The 19,554-nt window shown below is 36.1% G+C and overlaps 1 protein-coding gene across 1 annotated transcript in view; it reads right to left on the reverse strand.

The window, feature by feature from the left end:
* Nucleotides 1-19,554, reverse strand: part of NDUFS1 (NADH:ubiquinone oxidoreductase core subunit S1) — a 37,158-nt gene that overhangs the window by 10,668 nt on the left and 6,936 nt on the right. Inside the window, exons 5-15 of the mRNA XM_059928532.1 lie at nucleotides 19,250-19,326; nucleotides 18,520-18,601; nucleotides 18,309-18,439; nucleotides 17,669-17,854; nucleotides 15,170-15,304; nucleotides 14,377-14,491; nucleotides 12,970-13,115; nucleotides 12,498-12,626; nucleotides 8,836-8,965; nucleotides 5,885-6,045; nucleotides 1,457-1,611 (exon numbers count right to left, since the gene is read on the reverse strand). Coding sequence (XP_059784515.1) covers nucleotides 1,457-1,611; nucleotides 5,885-6,045; nucleotides 8,836-8,965; nucleotides 12,498-12,626; nucleotides 12,970-13,115; nucleotides 14,377-14,491; nucleotides 15,170-15,304; nucleotides 17,669-17,854; nucleotides 18,309-18,439; nucleotides 18,520-18,601; nucleotides 19,250-19,326 — 1,447 coding nt within the window. The remainder of the gene's footprint in view (nucleotides 1-1,456; nucleotides 1,612-5,884; nucleotides 6,046-8,835; nucleotides 8,966-12,497; nucleotides 12,627-12,969; nucleotides 13,116-14,376; nucleotides 14,492-15,169; nucleotides 15,305-17,668; nucleotides 17,855-18,308; nucleotides 18,440-18,519; nucleotides 18,602-19,249; nucleotides 19,327-19,554) is intronic.

Here is a 19,554-nt window from a genome sequence, read left to right on the forward strand (position 1 = left end):
TGTGCATATCTAAACCATCATCAATGATTATCTCTGGATAGAACTAGGACAGGATTTTAGTTTATGCATTTTGGTTTAACTTTATTAAACTAAAGATATGAAATATTACATAATGCTTTTTATGTGGCATGGCAATAAAAAGCCTAGTATAAATGTATGGTGTTTGTGTTAAATGAAGTGAAAAGTTATATAATACTTTTCTCTATAAAATATCCAGGAATACTCGACTCCATTTATTCCAAAGAAGCTTGATTATATTTGCAATGAGTTAAGAGTTCAAGAAAATGAGTCAAACACAAAAAGCCAAAGGAGTGCTATTAAATATAATTCATTAAGTGTCTTATGACACAGGACTCGTGATTTTCTAACTTTTACACTGTTTATATATATAAAAAAGCTTCCCCTTGATTATATAATAACACTAAATATTCTTTGAAAAACTGAATTTAATGTTACATAATATTTTGTAATTTAAATTACTACTACTGGGGGCATTTAGGTTTCTTCTAATTCTTTGTTATTAAAAAACATGAGGTGAGGGGCTTCCCTGGTGGCGCAGTGGTTGAGAATCTACCTGCCAATGCAGGGGACACGGGTTCGAGCCCTGGTCTGGGAAGATCCCACATGCCGCGGAGCGACTAGGCCCGTGAGCCACAATTACTGAGCCTGCGCGTCTGGAGCCTGTGCTCCGCAACAAGAGGGGCCACGATAATGAGAGGCCCGCGCACCGTGATGAAGAGTGGCCCCCACTTGCCACAACTAGAGAAAGCCCTCGCACAGAAACGAAGACCCAACACAGCCATAAATAAATAAATAAATAAATAAAAATTGTATAACTTTAAAAAAAAAAAAAATGAGGTGATAATTCTTTTTTTTTTTTTTTAAAATATTTATTTATTTATTTATTTTTGGCTGCTTTGGGTCTTCGTTGCTGCGTGCGGGCTTTCTCTAGTTGGGGCGAGCAGAGGCTACTCTTTGTTGCGGTACGCAGGCTCCTCATTGTGGTGGCTTCTCTTGTTGCGGAGCTCGGGCTCTAGGTGCACAGGCTTCAGTAGTTGCAGCACACGGGCTCAGTAGTTGTGGCGCACGGGCTTAGCTGCTCCGCGGCATGTGGGATCTTCCCAGCCCAGGGCTCGAACCCGTGTCCCCTGCATTGGCAGGCGGATTCTTAACCACTGCGCCACCAGGGAAGTCCGATAATTCTTAATAGCAATAGCAACTATGTAACTAATAAACCTATTTTTTTTATAAACCTATATTTTTAAATATAAAATCTAAAACATTTAAATATCTATAAAAATACATATTAACAAATATTTTTTTAAAATTGGTGTGTGTGTGTGTAGGGAAATTCTCAAATGGAAAATATTCAATCCACTAAATATATTGCCATACAGTTTCTAATATACACAATGTACTATTCTCTTCTGTTTCTAGTGCCATAGATGCTACTAACCTTGATAAATAATGAAACAATCCTTTGGCAAATCCTGTCGAGTAATACAACCTCCATCTGCTCCCAGGAGAAACAGCACTTTGGGAGGGTTCTTCCGAATTGCTTCCACCCCAGGTTTATAGCCAAGGTCCAAAGCAGCTACTTGGCTTGCAATCCTGTAAAACAATTATGAGCTTTTAGCATACTTGTTGTGTTTTCATTATAAAAATTTAAATGTGATTCTTGAAATGATACCTAGTCTCTTTTCTATTCAATGCTGTCAAAGATCTTCCCTCATCTTTTTTACCCATTTGAAATAGATGTCAAAACCAGAAGCAGCCGTCTTGTACTGTTTTAAGAATGGCAAAAAAGTAAATAAGATGCTTAGGACACTGTTTCTTCATGAAATAATACTTAATGGACTAATTCTGGAAACTTTATGCCAACTGCAATCATCTTAAGTTGATTTTTATTCAATACAGTAAGACTTGATAAGTCAAGCACAGTCATTAGAGAAAAATTAGATGATTTTGAAAACCAAAAGGGAAAAATTTAAACACCACTCATAAAACTAATTCAGAGAAAACTATAATTAGTACACTGGTGTATGTCCTTATGGAATTTTTTCAATGAACATATATTACTATTACAAGCAGATAATAATCTTTTAAAGAAAAGGTTTCAAAGAACTATACTTTGAACATTTGAGAGTCTTTGGTCTAGTTTGCTATTGTTAATTTTCTTTAAAGAGATAGTAGCCATTTTGAGGACCTACTGTGAATAAAGCTAGTTGGGTTTTACCTATTTGGTAAGGGAGGAGGGCAGGTCAAACGAACTCCCACTAGATGCTGCTGCTCTGTCAAACTCTCTAATGGGACATCAAAAGAATAAAATACTTTGAAAAATTTAACAAAAGAAGTGCAAGATTTGTATAATGAAAATTACAAAACAACTCCAAAGGAAATTAAAGACCATAACGAATGGAAAGACATCCTATGTTCATGGATTGGAAGACTTAATATTGTTAAGACGGCAATACTTCCCAAATTGATCTATAGATTTAATGCAATCCCTATCAAAAAATCACAGCTGAATCCCTTGCAAAAACTGACAAGTTGATCCTAAAATTCACATGGAATGCAAAGGACCAAAAATAACAAAATCTATCTTTTTTTTTTTTTTTTTTGGTCACTCTGCATGGCTGGCAGGATCCTAGTTCCCTGACCAGGGACTGAACCTGGGCCCACGTCAGTGAATGTGTGGAGTCCCAACCACTGGACTGCCAGGGAGTTCCCAATCAAATCTATCTTAAAAATAAACAAAGTTAGAGAACTCACACTTCCCAAGTTCAATTTCAAAACTTAGCTCCACCTGCCGCCCCACCGACACAATATTTTTTTTTAATGTCTCTCATTCTAAGCCTTGATGTCTCTCAAAGATCTGAGCAGAGACTCACACGCTAACTTATGACAGAGCCCACCTCATCTTGGAAAACAAACTAAGTAACCTAAGTTTGCCTCTGCGAGAATGATCAGTAAACAAAAAAAAGATTAAAGGATTCTCCAAGAATTAGAAAATATGCTTTACTCTGAAATATACTATAAGAAATAAAGACAAGGGACTTCCCTGGTGGTCTAGTGGCCAAGACTCCGAGCTCCCAATGCAGTGGGCCTGGGTTCGATCCTTCGTCAGGGAACTAGATCCCACATGCCACAACTAAGAGTTCGCATGCTGCAACTAAAGATCCCGCATGCCGCAAGTAGAAGACCCTGCATGCTGCAACTAAAAGACCCCGCATGCCGCAATGAAGATACTGCATGCTGCAACTAAGACCCAGCACAGCCAAAATAAATAAATAAATAAATAGATAGATAAATAAATATCTAAAAAAAAAGGAAAGAAAGAAAAGGTTTTAAAATATCTGTTTCATGTTCTCAACAAGCATTAAAAGGTATGTCCTAATAAACTACATTGAATTTTCATGAAAAGGAAAACTTAGGTAAGAATGAAATAAAAAAACAAGGTTAATCAATTAAAAATTACAATGATGTCAGTGCGCTCCATAATGAAAACTCACAAATGACATAAGAAATTCTACCTAAACATCGAAAGAAAGTGAGAAAAATTATGAGAGAAAAGATAAGAGATAAAAGTCTGAAGGGCCAACCAATGCATAACAAATAGAAGCTTCTGCATGAACCAAATAACAATGTAAAAGTAAACCAACTGGCTTTTTCTGAACTTAAAAGGAAAAACCATATCAAAAATTTCAATTTGAAAATGGAGAGTTCTATGATATTCCCAGGCAAAGGTAATGTCAAATGAATGTCACTCAGTTATATTCTAGTAGAAATTTTTAACATCAAAAATAAGGAATCCAAAGGGTGAGCAGGTGGACAAAAACACATACATATATAAAATCAGGTTATAATCAGAGACAAAACTCAGATTAGATGAGATCTTCTCTAAAATGTGAAAGAAAGGTGAAAAAAAACCTTGAGTATTAAAGGAAACAACTTGTGATCTTTGTATCTAGCCAAGTGGTCATCTGTGAGAAGGCATCAGGAAGACATTGTTAGACACAGAAATTTTTCTTAAAAAGTTATCAAGTACCCGTTCAGTAAAAACAAACAACAAAAAAATATTAATAAAGACATGGATTCAAAAGTGAATTAAAAATAAGAAAATATCTAGTCTCTTTTCTATTCTAAAAATTCTAAAATGCTAAAAACTGTGGCTAGAAAGGATCTAGAGGTGGTCAATGCAAATAAACTATTTAAAAAATATAAAGTTTTTGGGACTTCCCTGGCGGTGCAGTGGTTAGGAGTCTGCCTGCCAATGCAGGGGACACGGGTTCAATCCCCAGTCCGGGAGGATCCTACATGCCTCAGAGCAGCTGAGCCTGTGTGCCACAACTACTGAGCCTGTGCTCTAGAGCCCACGAGCCACAACCACTCAGCCTGTGTGCCACAACTACTGAAGCCCGCGTGCCTAGAGCCCATGCTCTGCAACAAGAGAAGCCACTGCAATGAGATGCCTGCACACCTCAACAAAAGAGTAGCCCCCGCTCGCCACAACTGGAGAAAGCCCGGGTGCAGCAGCAAAGAACCAACACAGCCAAAAATTAAAAAAAAAAAAAAAAAAAAGTTAAAAAAAATGTTTACGTGATGAACTACAATGCTAAATTAAACCAATAAGTGGGGAAATAGAACACTGAAATTAATGTTTAAGAATGTATTTGAACACTTTTAAATTTAAAAAAGTTTGCCTAGCAAATTTAAGAGTGTTTAGCTTCAATCCTTAAACAAATTTGAAGATTTGAAAAATAATACTTAAGGTAGAAAGGATTATGGGAAATTGGAAATTCATTCACTAATGCAAAATGAATAACATGTTAAATAAAAGGAAAGGCTAAAAAAATTATATATATTCATATTATATAGCTATTAATGTTTATGTTTATAAAGAATTTCTAATCATGAGGAAATTCTTGTTTGGTAATGAAAATCAATCAAAATCAGGACACAAAATTGCATACACAGTATGACTTCAACTATATAACTAAAAAAATATTTATACACACACACAAAGAAACCCAAAACAAAGTGCACAAAAATTGCAACAGTAATTATCTACAGATTGTGAACTATGGATAATTTCCGTTTTTGTATTCTTTCTTCTCTTTCCAACTTTTCTAAAATATATCTGCACTATTAATATTGCCAGAGAAAAACCTCACTTTATTTGAATTCTCACGTTAGCTTACATACATTTATTTATTTACTTATTTATTTATGGCTGCGTTGGGTCTTTGTTTCTGTGCGAGGGATTTCTTCAGTTGCGGCGAGCGGGGGCCACTCTTCATCGCGGTGCACGGGCCTCTCACTGTCGCGGCCTCTGTTGTTGCGGAGCACAGGCTCCAGACGCGCAGGCTCAGTAGTTGTGGCTCACGGTCTGGGAAGATCCCACATGCCGCGGAGCGACTGGGCCCGTGAGCCACAGTTGCTGAGCCTGCGCGTCTGGAGCCTGTGCTCTGCAGCAGGGGGGGGCCGCGATGGTGAGAGGCCTGCGCACCGCGATGAGGGGTGGCCCCCACTTGCCGCAACCGGGGAAAGCCCTCACACAGAAACAAAGACCCAACACAGCCATAAATAAATAAATAAATAAAATTAAAAAAAAAAAAAAAAGTCAGAGGACTTACTGCAATTTTTGAACCACAGTATCTAAATATGATACAGATTTTTAAGATTTTATTAGCACTTACTGCAATTTGGATATTTTTAATATTATTTATTATCTTGGCTTCTTCTCACACAAAATAAAGGTTTCTATTTCACATCTGCTACTGAGATAATGTTGCTAAATATTAAGTTGTTTGTAAACCTAAATGTGACAGTGTACACAAAATATACACAAAATTATAGATTATAAAACAACTACTCAACTTACCTATGAAGGATATTCATAACTTTCCAATCACCAGTAACACCACTACTCATCCGAATCTTTTGAGCAATGTTGGAAACAGCTACAAGAATTGCTGCCCCATCATTTCTTTGGAGTGCAGAACTGCCTAAAACCACCATTGGTTTTTTAGCTTCCTTTAGGACCTTTTAGAAAAAAGAACTTTCATTTAAAAAAACATTAGAAGTGGGAAGGAAATCTAAAAAAGAGGGAATAAATGTATATGTATAACTGATTCACTTTGCTGTACAGCACAAACTAACATAACATTGTAAAGCAACTAAACTCCCATAAAAATTAATTAAAAAATAAAATAAACAAACATTAGAAGTAACTAAATCTAACCAAATTTGCATCTATAATATGCTGTCCCAAGTTTTAGTTCTAACGTGAATGTCTTAATTTGCTAGTCGACATATGGATATACATACAACCAGATTTACTCAAAAATGTCTTGCCAATGCTACTGTGAAATAGCTAAACTAGTATCAAATAGAACAGATTTTCAAAAAGGAAGCATTGGGAATGAAAACCCTAGCCAAACATCCTTTGGTCAGAATGACTATGGATAGGTCCCAGAAAAAACTGAGGAATGCCCGTACAGAGGTTCAGGTGATTTGTAACAGGAGAGACCATGCTGAAGTACCATGTCTACTATATTCTATCTACTCTCTATGCCCCAGACAGGGAGGAGAAGGTAGGGAAAGCAATGATCACTAGATCGCAATGCAGAATACCTTAAAGTTAAGGGCTTTGCTTTAAACCACAGTAACTACCTGAATACCAAAAACTGAGAGGAAATGTATCGCAAGTGCAAAAGAAACTACACATACAGTGGAGGATGGAAAAATTAGAAGTAAAGCTGTAGACTATAACAGTTCACTCTCCTGCCCATCTTCTGTGTCATTCTTCAATAAATAGCTGGACCCAATCAATGAATCAGCATGAGAATTATGCCTAGATACTACAAAAAGGAGGACATTGACAAGAGGAATTTCCCAAGGAAATGTGAAGAGCTTTCAGTAGCCTCAAAAAAATAAGAAACAGTTTTCAATAGCCTCAAAGAAAATGAAAAACAAAACAATTCCTCACTTAAAAAAAGAGCTCAGAGAAGTTACATAATAGAGAGTATTATGGAAGATTTTCATCAGAGAATTCAAGAAAGAACTAGAAGAGAAACAAAGTAGAGATGAAAATCATTCCAGAAACAATAAAAAACAGAATTAAACACGACTGTAAATACCGGGACAAGAAAGACAGTTTATATGAAATTATATAAAATAAACTGAAAAAGAACAAAAGAATAAAGAAAAAATGACAGAAAAGATAGAAGAGGAGATCCAATATCTGCATTGTTAAGAGTTCTTAACAAAAAGAACTAATTAATGGAAAATACATTTAAATATATTAGAGAAGAAAATTTTCCTGACGAACACTCATCACCTTCTGGGGCATAGGGATGCGAACTAGAGAGAAGAGAAGGATTCTTCTCGATACATTTTAAAAAAATATTTTTGATCACAGTAACAATAATGATGTTACTCAAAACCGACAAAGAAGTTGGTTTGGCTGCTTTGTCCCCTCACACTTGACTTTCTTCTTGCCTACACATGAAGCTGTCAGTAAAGCAACCATCTTGGAACCATGAGGAGAGGCTCACACACAAACACACGTGAGTGAGTAAATGCACTGAGGATAGCAAAGCAGGAAGGTAGGCTCCTGCCTTCATGACATCCTTGGACAACTGCACCATCTGTCAAACTGCTTACCTTCAGAACCACTGTTATGTGAGAAACAGAAACCTTTTACATTTTTTTAACAGTCACCATCCCACACATCACATACACACACACACACACACACACACACACACACACACACACTACTCCTAAAATAAAGAGAATCTTGAATCTTCAGACTGAAAGGTGCATGTCCCATTAAAAAAAAAAATGGTAGAGAACCACCATCACTAAGACATATTCTAGTGAAGTTACTAAATTTCATAGGTAAAATATCAAGCATGAAATATCAATAAAAAAGTATCTAGACAACAACAACAAAAAATAGGACAGGGTTGGAAGACAATATGGCTGACATTGGGCTTCTTCTCCACAGTTACAAAAGGCAGTATCTATGAAGTTCAGAGGGCAAAAAAAGTATAACCCTAGATCTTTATATCCTGCCAAGGCTCTCTTCAGGAATAAAATAAACATTCTCAAGTAAGAAAGAACTCGAGGAATAGTGCACCTACATCTCTTCTTGAAAACAAAAACAAAAACAAGCAAACAAACAAAACCAAACCCCAAAGCTCTAAACTCCAGATGGCAATTAAATGAATGTAAATAAAGAACTTAGTAATGAAAAAGTCATGTAAAAAAAGCTGGTGAGGGACTTCCCTGGTGGTCCAGTGGTTAAGACCCCACACTTCCACTGTAAGGGGCACGGGTTCGATCCCTGGTCGGGGAAGTAAGATCCCGCATGCCGCGTGGTGTGGACAAAAAAAAAAAAAAAAAAGAAAAAACAAACAAACAAAAACTGGTGAAATTTCTTTTAGGAATAATAACCCTTGCTGTAAAGAAAGATTTCACTGAAGTTTAAAGTTTAATTCTTTCAGTTTTACTTCATTTTTTAATGATAACTTCAAGTAAAATTAAACTCTGAAAAATAAAAATGTACAGTATGATTTCATTTTTGTTTACCTATCCATCCCATCCATCTTGCTCTATATATGAATAGAGAAATGACTGTATGATGTTTCATCAATGCTTGTTTGGGGTAGTGGGATTTTGGATAATGTTTACTTTCTTATATATTATTTTGTATGTTGCTATATATATGTAGTTTTTAACAGCAATCACATATTATTCCAAAAATAATAAATTTTAAAAATAATACTTAAAAATCAACAAGAGTAGATACATATAACTCAAGAGCACCTGGCTGAAAGGATGGCTGCCCGAAGCAATGTCTTGAAGAATTTTGGGAGAATCTCCCAGATGGTCGTAGCTGTAAGTGAGATCAACAGGGCTGCCTATAAGGGCCACTTTTAAGTCATTATGAAGCCAGCTGAAATAAAAACAACAGAGTTTTTAGAGCTAAATCACTAAGTTAGCAGTTACTGGTCTCTTCAATGCTATGTGCTACATCTATTTAAATTAGAAAATGTTAAAAGCACTAAAGCCCTCCTAGAACATTTACCTTTAACAGATATTATTGTGTACCTTTCAAAAACAAAGTGTTGTAAAAATACAGGCATACCTTGGAGATACTGTGGGTTCGGTCCCAGACCACAAAATAAAGCGAGTATCACACTAAAGCAAGTTACACAAATCTTTTGGTTTCCTGGTGCATATAAAAGTTATATTTACACTGCACTGCAGTCTATTAAGTGTACAAAATCATTATGTCAGAAAAACAATATACACACCTTAATTAAAAAATACTTTATTGCTAAAAACATGCTAAACATCGTATGAACCTTGAGTGAATGGAAATCTTTTTGCTGGTGGAGAATCTTGCCTCCTGCTGATGGCTGCTGACTTTGATCAGGGTGGTGGTTGCTGAAGGCTGGGCTGGCTGTGGCAGTTTCTTAGAATAAGGCAGTAATGAAGTGTGCTGCATCGACGATCTCTTCCTTTCATGAACAATTTCTCTGTAGCGCTGTTTGATGGCATTTTACCCACAGTAGAAATCCTTTCACAATTGGGAGTCAATCCTCTCAAATCTGGCTGCTGCTTTATCAACTTAAATTTATGTAATATTCTAAATCCACTGTTGTCATTTCAACAATTTCTTCACAGAATTCACCAGGAATAGATCTTATATCAAGAAACAACTTTTTTTGCTCATCCATAAGAAGCAACTCTTCATCCATTAAAGTTTTATCACGAGATTGCAGCAATGCAGTCACATCCTCAGACTCTACTTCTAATTCTAGTACTCTATTTCCACCACATCTGCAGTTACTTCCTCAGCTGAAGTCCTGAGCCCCTCAAAGTCATCCAGGAGGTCTGGAATCAACTTCTTCCAAACTCCTTTTTAACACTGATATCTTGACCTCTTCCCATGACTCAAGAATGTTCTTAATGGCATCTAGAATGGTGAATCCTTTCCAGGTTTTCAATTTACTTTCCATCAGTAGAATGACTAGCTATGGCAACTACAGCCTTATGAATGTATTTCTCAATAAGACCCAAAAATCCTCCTCCTTGATCCATGAGCTGCAGAATGGACGCTGTGTTAGCAGGCACAAAACAACATTAATCTCATTGTATATCTCCATCAGAGCTTTTGGGTGATCAGGTGCAATTATCAATTAGCAGTAATATTTTGAAAGGAATCTTTCTTTCTAAGCAGTAGGTCTCAACAATGGGCTTAAAATATTCAGTAAGCCATGTTGCAAACAGATGTGCTGTTATCCAGGCTTTGCTGTTCCATTTACTGAGTACAGGCAGAATAGATTTAGCAAAATTCTTAAGAGCCCTAGGATTTTTGGACTGGTAAGTTGAGCACTGGCTTCAACTTCAAGTCACCAGGTGCATTAGCCCCTAATAGAGTCTGTCCTTTGAAGCTCTGAAGCCAAGCACTGACTTTTCTTCTCTAGCTATGAAAGTCCTTCTCCAGCAATGGCATCTTTTTCCAATATAAGGCTGTTTCGTCTACACTGAAATGTCTGTGGGTTAGTGTAGCCACCGTCATTAATTATCGTAGCTAGATCTCCTGGATAACTTGCTGCAGCTTCTGCATCAGCACTTGCTACTTCACCTTGCACTTTTATGTTATGGAGATAGCTTCTTTCCATAAATCTCATGAAACCACCTCTGCTAGCTTCAATTCTTCTTCTGCAGCTTCCTCGCCTCTTTCAGCCTTCAGAATTGAAGAGAGTTAGGGCCTTGCTCTGGATTAGGCTTTGGCTTAAGGAAATGTCATGGCTGGTTTGATCTTCTATCCAGACCACTCAAACTTTATCCATTATCAGCAATAAGGCTATTTTGCTTTCTTATCATTCATGTGCTCATTGGAGTAGCACTTTTAATTTCCCTCAAGAACTTTTCCTTTGCATTCACAACTTGGCTAACTGGCACAAGAGGTCTATCTTTTGGCCTGTCTCGGCTTTCAACATGCCCTCTTCAGTAAGTTTAATCATTTCTAGCTTTTGATTTAAAGTAAAAGATGTGCAACTCTTTCTTTCACTTTGACACCTGGAAGCCATTGTAGGTTACTAAAACACACCAACATTTATTATGTTCACCTTATTATATGGGTATGGTTTGTGGTGTCCCAAAACAATTACAATACTAACATCAAAGATCACTGATCACAGGTCACCATGATAAAATGTAATAGTGAAAAAGTTTGAAATATTGTGAAAATTATCAAAATATGACACAGAGACACAAAGTGAGCAAATGCTGTTGGAAAATGGCACCAAAAGACTTACTTGAATGAAGGCTGCCATAAATTTTAAATTTGCAAAAAATACCATATCTGCAAGTACAGTACAGCAAAGTGCAACAAAATGAGGTAAGCCCGTACACACCAAGGAAATTCAATGAATTAATTTGCTGTGTTAGAATGCTAACTCTAAGCTAGCTATAAACAAAGACTTTAATTTTAGAATAAGTGATCGGTAGTTTTTATTTTGTCATATTTACACAGCAGAGTCAGTTACCTCCTAATTATCCGTTAAGGCTATTTAAATAAATTTCATAAAAAACAAACTACATCATTCATATTTATTCTCTATGACAAGGAAGTATGGATCCAGCTCCTCCAAAAATAGTTATAAATGTGGTGACCATATACTCTGGTTTGTCAGAGACAGTGGTGGTTTTAACCTGTCATCCTGGAGTAATTAACAACTCCCCTTTCTACTCTCAACAGTGTCCCAGTTTAGACAATCAATTATATGGTCGATCTATTAAGTCTCTAAGATATAAAAAGATGGAGAGTCATTCTACAAAATAACTGGCCTGTACTCTTCAAAACAAATGTCAAAAAAGGAGACTGAAGAGTCACGACACTAACTGCAATGTGTAACTCCAGACTAGATCCTGGGCAGGAAAAAAAAAATTATAAAAGAAATTATGGAAGAATCAGTGAAGTCTGAACACAAACTACAGATTAGATAATAATACTGTATCAATAGTAAAGTCTTGATTAAATAAAGAATCAAATTCTTAAATGGAGAATATCCCTCGTTCTTAGGAAATCCACACAGAAGTATTCAGTGTGGGATAAAAAGGGCATCATGTCTACAACCTACTTTCAGATGATTATATTCACACAAATACATACATGGAGAGAGAATAAAAAAAAATATAAAACATGAACATTGACTAATCGGGTGAACATTACACAAAAATGGGTATACAAAGAACATTTCAAGTATCTTGAATTATTTCAAACTAAAAAGATAAAATAAAAAGATCAGCAGGGGGAGAAGCGGGGAACGGACCTGTTAGAAATTGCCCTCCAATTATCTTTTGGAGTCTCACTCCCACTAACACTATTAGGAATCAGCTAAAATAGTCATTTTTTCATAGATAAAACAAATTATCATATAAATGTTTTTAAAACCCTGAATATTATTACTAACCTCTTTCGAATTCTAGCATTAAATAGTGGTGCCTCAAAACGTGGATTTGTACCAACCAGGAGGACAACATCTGTCTCTTCCACACCGGCAATTGTAGTATTAAGAAGATAATTGGAACGTAGATCTGTGCTAGAAACACGAAATATAAAATGCAAGTTTTACTTTAAAACTAATACACACTGACAATCCATGAAATACTCTCCTGTCATCAAACCCATGGCACTCCTAGACAAAAAAAATCTATGAAGCATTCTTAAATTACATCAAAGGTTCAGATACATATTAATAACTGGATTCTCTAATAGCTCCTGGTTTGACTTTGGTCTGTATGTGATAATAAGCTGGTAGGTATGTTGGAGTATCCAAGCTGTCACATAAAAGTCATTGATGCCATAGATGTGTTGGTTTAAACAAAACCTGTAACCAGAAAAAAAAAAAAAGAAAGCCTAGATTCTAGCTTCAAACTTCTCACCCAGCTCCTGTGGTGGGGAAGACCTCTTCAGTGCATAGGATGTCAGAGTCCACTCTATTAAGTAAATCTTTGAGTGCTACTAGGGCTTCAGCATCCACCAAGCCACCTACAATTGCTGCCACATCGTTGCCTTGAAAACTCTGCAACTAAAAATGGATGAAAAGGCTATCACCAAGAAACCTTCATTCAGCAAAAGATCACAATGAAATGTTCAGAAAACAAAACAATAATGTCATTTTCAAGTACAATAAAAGGAACAAACTTCTAACTAAAATGTTCTCACACTAATTATTAATTTGAAAGTGAGAAGCAGAAGCGTATGTGGGGCCAAGGTTAATGACATCAGCCTGGAATAAAGATGTATGTATGTATGTATGCATGTACTTATTTATTTATGGCCGCGCTGTGTGGCACGTGGGATCTGATTCCCTGACCAGGGATCGAACCTGTGCTCCCTGCAGTGGAGGTATGGAGTCTTAACCACTGGACAGCCAGGGAAGTTCCTGTTTGTTTGTTTATTTTTTTTGTTTTAATTTATTTATTTATTATTTATTATTTATCTATTTATCTATTTATTTATGGCTGTGTTGGGATCTCGTTTCTGTGCGAGGGCTTTCTCCAGTTGAGGCAAGTGGGGGCCACTCTTCATCGCGGTGCGCGGGCCTCTCACTATCGTGGCCTCTCTTGTTATGGAGCACAGGCTCCAGACGCGCAGGCTCAGCAATTGTGGCTCACGGGCTTAGTTGCTCCGCGGCATGTGGGATCCTCCCAGACCAGGGCTCGAACCCGTGTCCCCTGCACTGGCAGGCAGATTCTCAACCACTGCGCCACCAGGGAAGCCCCCCTGTTTGTTTTTAAACTAGGAACAAAGGGTCTCAAAATGAGGTCTGGAAAATGAAGACTGTGGAATTATATTTAAATACAACTTCATCTGAAGGATCTGTCATTCCTTCAAGCCCTTTAGGTATGTTGCTCTTCTCTGACCAGAAGGCCATTCCCCCTGTTTTTGCTCTGGCAAGCTTGTATTCATGCTTAGACTTTGCCTAAGGAGTCACCTTACCTATGTGACACGATACCCGGTTAGGCATCCCTCCAATGTGCTCTCTCATATATCATTTTCTGCACAACTACCCAAAGTAGCATATGATAATTGCCTAATTATGCATCTTTTCCTAAAAGACTGTGGGAGGTTAAGAACTATGTGCTAGTGGTCTTTATATCCCTACATCTAGCATGACATGCTGTATAGTTCTCAATAAATGTTTTCTTTTTTTCTCAATAAATGTTTGTTAAATGGAAGATAATCTTGGCAAGATGAAAGAAGTGAAGAGAAACATATCCCCTCTTCATTAGAAAGATGTGCCTTGGAAATCACAAATATAGTTATTCTATACTTCAATTTTTTACCATTCCAGCTACACGCGAGAGTGCGTCCTCCCAGGTGGTGTATGTTAAAAGCCCCTTTTCATTTCTGACCATCGGCTCGGTAAGTCTTTGACGTTTTAGCCCATCATAGGCGAATCTAGATAACAGAAATTATACCATTTGTGGAATCCTGCTAAAAAGGCAACTATAATTTTCAAGTTTAAAATCTAAAAGAAATGTTATTAAAATACAGTACTGGTTAAAGGTCAAATAGAATAGTAAACACTTGGATAAAATAATTATTCCAGGTTTCTTTGGAGATGAACTAATAAATATTCTACAAACATCATCTAAAACTAAAATACCACCTAAAATGTTTGAGTTCTTATAATTTATTTTCAGCTACCTAAATAATCTTAAAATTACAATACACAAAAAATCTGGTAGCTGAAAAAGCCAAACCATTTATAAAACTTGAGTATCTTTAGATATTTCATCAAAATTATATTGTACAAATCTAACTTATATTTAGCTTCTATTCTCCAATGAAACAGAGGCAAAGTGAAATAGAGTAAGTATCTTAATTTACTTCAATTTCTCTATCTGGGAGGAAAAAACATATTTCTCAATATGAAAGCCAGTTAATATGAAAGCCAGTGATATACCTAGGACTACTAAAGTCAGTTTTGTCCAATTCTCTATATAAACAGTCCAGATTTCAATAGTCTATACACATTGATTTGCAAATATAAAAGACTGTTCCTTAAAATCAAAATTATTATAAAATTTCCTTTAAATCAAGTCCAAAAGTTAAAGGAAACAATATAGCACATACCTGGTTTTATCAGAGATCCACTCTTCATTGATGTCCTCATGCATCCTTGGCAAAATCCTCATTACCTCTCCGGTTCTTGTGCTGACCACAATATTACTTCCAACTGCATCCATTACATCAATGGATTCTGTCTTTCTAAGAAAATAAACACATATATTTACTAGTTGATTTTCAAAATAAGGAAAAAGTTTTTGTTACCGGGTTTACCAAAAACAAAAAATTTTACAAATTTCCTTTCTGAATTTCTAAAACTAATGGAACTCAGAGGAACTGTGATTTAAAAAATTAAATAAATAAATAAGTAAATAAATAAAAATATACCCTTATATTTGAACAGACCATAATGCAAAAATGAAGCCTTTAAAACTGTTATTTAAAACAGAAACCAACTGGAACGGCTGCAAATAGCCAAATGTGGACAATTAGAGTATCAAAATAAATAATAAAAGGGGCAAGATTTTGGGGTATGGCTGATTAAGGAGCTTCACAAATCCTCCCCCCAAAAACAAAAATAAAGCTAGACAAAAACTGACAAAAGCAACCAATTCAGCTCTTTGGAGAGCTAACAAAAGCACACAATATCATGAGACGCTTTCATGTGTGGGAAAAACTCCTGAACTTCAAGTAAGAACAGTGGAAATCAGTGGTGTTCTGGCTTGGGACCATTCTTATCCCCTTTCCTACCACCTTGAACTGGAGGTTCTGCTAAGATGGGGCAAGCTATGAAGACAGGGGCTTCTTTCTTTCCACAGACAAGGCTCACTCGTTTTGGAGAAATGGCAAATGTTGTCTGTGGAAGTGGTATCTTGGAGGTCACTGAGCCGAGGAAAGTCAAGAGTACTAGCCTGAGGCTGTAGTCACAGTCAGGGCAAGCATTCCTGGTGGAGGCTGCACATACGTGCAGCTGAGACCAGAGAGCGCCCAGGCTATTCATACTCTCCTGGACAACACAGAGACCCAAAAGACCTGCTGTAAAGTACAAGCTGGGTAGACTTGAAAACAGCCTTAACTCTGAATATGCTCTTCTATCCACACACAGATCCAATGGCAGAGGATGAAAGCTTTATTGGCTCAAAGAATTTAAGCACAGTCATTATCTGACTACTAAGCTATGCAGACACAGGAGCAACTCCTAAGAAGCCTTGCTTAAAAATAAAAACAAGAATATTAAAATATGTTCAAAGAAATAAGGAAAATTATGTTTAAAGATTAAAGGGAAGTATGAAACATTGAATCAACAAGGATTCCCAGTAAGGATACAGAAGTTACAAAAAAGAACGAAATAGAAATTCTGGAGTTGGAAAGTGTAACTGCAATAAAACAAATCACTATAGGGGTTGAACAGCAGATTTGAGATGACAAAAGAATGAATGAATGAACTTGACAGTAGATCAACAGAATTCATCCAATCTGAAGAATAAAGAAAAAAAAAGTTTTAAGAAAAATGAATAGTGTCTCAAAGACCTGTGACACAACATTAAGTGTAGCATTTGTATGTATTATGGAAAGGAGAAAACACTCTCTACTTAAACATTTCAATTATGTACTGTCTCCTCCCTGCCCCCAACTCCCTAAACCTTTTGTATACACAAATACATGGTTTAAAGCCTGGAATTTTAAGATACTCCCATATACTCTGGTAAGAGTTTAAAATTAGAAGGCAATTTGATGATATATTTTCAGAACCTTAAAAGTATTCAAATTTATTGCAACGATCTATTTCATTTCTTAATTTAATCAGAAGAATCAGAGATATATAAGAAAAGTTATAAATATGTTTATTTTAGATTTGTAGGACTTCCCTGGTGGTGCAGTGGTTAAGAATCCACCTGCCAATGCAAGGGACACTGGTTCGAGCCCTGGTCCAGGAAGATCCCACATGCCACGGAGCAACTAAGCCCATGCACCACAACTACTGAGCCTGCGTGCCACAACTACCGAAGCCCGCACGCCTAGAGCCCGTGCTCTGCAACAAGAAAAAGCCACCGCAATGAGAAGTTTGTGCACCGCAACGAAGAGTAGACCCCACTCGCAGCAACTAGAGAAAGCCCATGCACAGCAACGAAGACCCAACACAGCCATACATAAATAAATAGATTTTAAAAAATAGATTTGTAATTATAAAGAAATAGAAATAAACTAAATGTCTAATAAGAACTAATTAAATAAAGTATAATATGTGTACATGGTTGAAAATTTAATGTACAATGAGAGGAAACTATAAATTTTTAAAAATCAAGACAATCTTATTCTTTGGAAGAACAAGTGAATAAAATAATTTTGTGATTAAGTACTTTGGAATTAATTTCCAAGAAAACTACAATTTGCACAGGTTCATCCTATCCTTCAACTTAACAACTTATCTTCTATTAAAAGGGTTTTACTTAAAGCAAATAAATAAAAACTTGGACCAGAACAATTAGAACTCATGAAGAAAATGAATCTTAAATTTTTTTGAATACTACTGAATTAAAGGACAAAAAATACCATGATGAATACCTTGTTTCCCAAGGCCGAGCAGTAAAGGCATAGGGCTTAGAGGTCAGGGCACCTACAGGGCAGATGTCAATGATATTCCCAGAAAGTTCAGACATGAACATCTTTTCAATGTATGTGCCAACTTGCATATCATTTCCTCTGCCTGTTGTTCCCAGATCATCTACTCCTGCAATCTCACTTGCAAACCTGCAAGATAAAAATGTACCATCAAAGGGTCAAACGCAGCAAACTTACCTCCTTTCCTATTCATTATCACAAAGGTAATGATTTTCAAAACACTAAAAAGATAGATTTTCAATGGAAAATGTAGTCCCTGAATAAAAACAATAAATGTTTCCATTTAATTTGAGGTGTAACACACGTACAGAAAATTGCACAAATCATGTGCACAGCTCAGCAAGTTATCACAAAGTTAATGCTTGTAGATTTTGATTTTTAAATCCAAGTGAAGTTGATATTAACTAAAAGTGAAAACTTATTCATTTTACTGGCTTATATAAAAAACAATGAATACAACATCCCTCTTCTTTCACCAAAAATAAGTTGATATCCGTTCCAGTGGTGTTATTCCACCAAATTCTGTGAATATTAAATAAGTATACAAATGATATTGCAGGAGAGAGAAGGAGAAAAATATTACCTGATGCACCGAGTACACTGTATACATCTAGTCATAATGGTTTTTACCAATGGCCCAATGTTCTTGTCCTCCACAGCACGTTTCCCCTCTAAAAACCGGCTCCTATCACTTCCAAACATCATGGACTGATCCTTAAGTAGATTATGAAAGAGTTAACCAAATTTTGCTAACAAAATTAAAACAAAAAGATTTAAGGAATTAGACTACATACCTGCAGATCACATTCACCTCCCTGGTCACAAATAGGACAATCCAGTGGGTGATTTGCTAGTAAGAACTCCATCACACCTTCCCTGTAAAGAAAATTGTAATATATAAAATTACATAAATTGCTGACATTCAAAATGGTTTACATATAGGCTATTTAAATAACTGTCACAGATGAATACTCTCATATAGTTAACATGGATTTTACATTTACTATCAGAAACGCCAATGTAACTATTATAAGAGTAGTATTAAATACATAATCTAAAAAATGTTTATAGGAGTCCACAATAAAATATCATTAGAGAACCTAGAAAATTGAGTTTTAACAATACAGAAATACCAAAAGTTGCTGAATGGTCTTCAGAAAACACTGGCATTAATTCAAAAAAACATTAATGCAAAGGAAAAACAAACACAATCAGTGCCAGTACAGTACAGTACAATACCACTGCAATAATCTCAGTTCAATAGCCCCAAACTCACTGTTACCACAAGATGAGCAAGGTTATAAACAAGGGATTTTAATGCTGATTCTGCTGTAGGCTCAAAACCATAAACACCTGACTTCACCTCCTCTATGTGCACTCACTTCCAACTGCTCCTAGAAGCCAAGCACGCCAACTTCTTCAGAGTTTGATACTGAATTTCTCATCTATGGGAAGGTCTACATACTGAAATGTGCAATTTTCTGCTCTAATAAAAGTCACTATGCTGAGTTAACAATAAAGTACCTGGCTTTCTTAGTTTTCTCTGAGTTTGTCAGGATGTTCCAACCTTTCATTACTGGCATGGCACAAGCGGCTACAACCTGGAATTTCAATGCAAAATTCTCTAAGTATTTGTATTTATTGGTAATTATAAGTTAACCCAATATATAAAAATATTAAATTATACATATGAAAACAAGGAAAGAACAGAGTATTTTTGAAGACTGAGTTTTTCAGTTTTCATATTTATAATATGATAATCTGGCATGATACATTTCTCTTAGAAACTAGACATCTTCTTAATTTTATTCTAATAATTAATGAGATTT

This window comes from Balaenoptera ricei, chromosome 7 (assembly GCF_028023285.1).
Source record: "Balaenoptera ricei isolate mBalRic1 chromosome 7, mBalRic1.hap2, whole genome shotgun sequence".
Classification (NCBI taxonomy): Eukaryota; Metazoa; Chordata; class Mammalia; order Artiodactyla; family Balaenopteridae; genus Balaenoptera; species Balaenoptera ricei.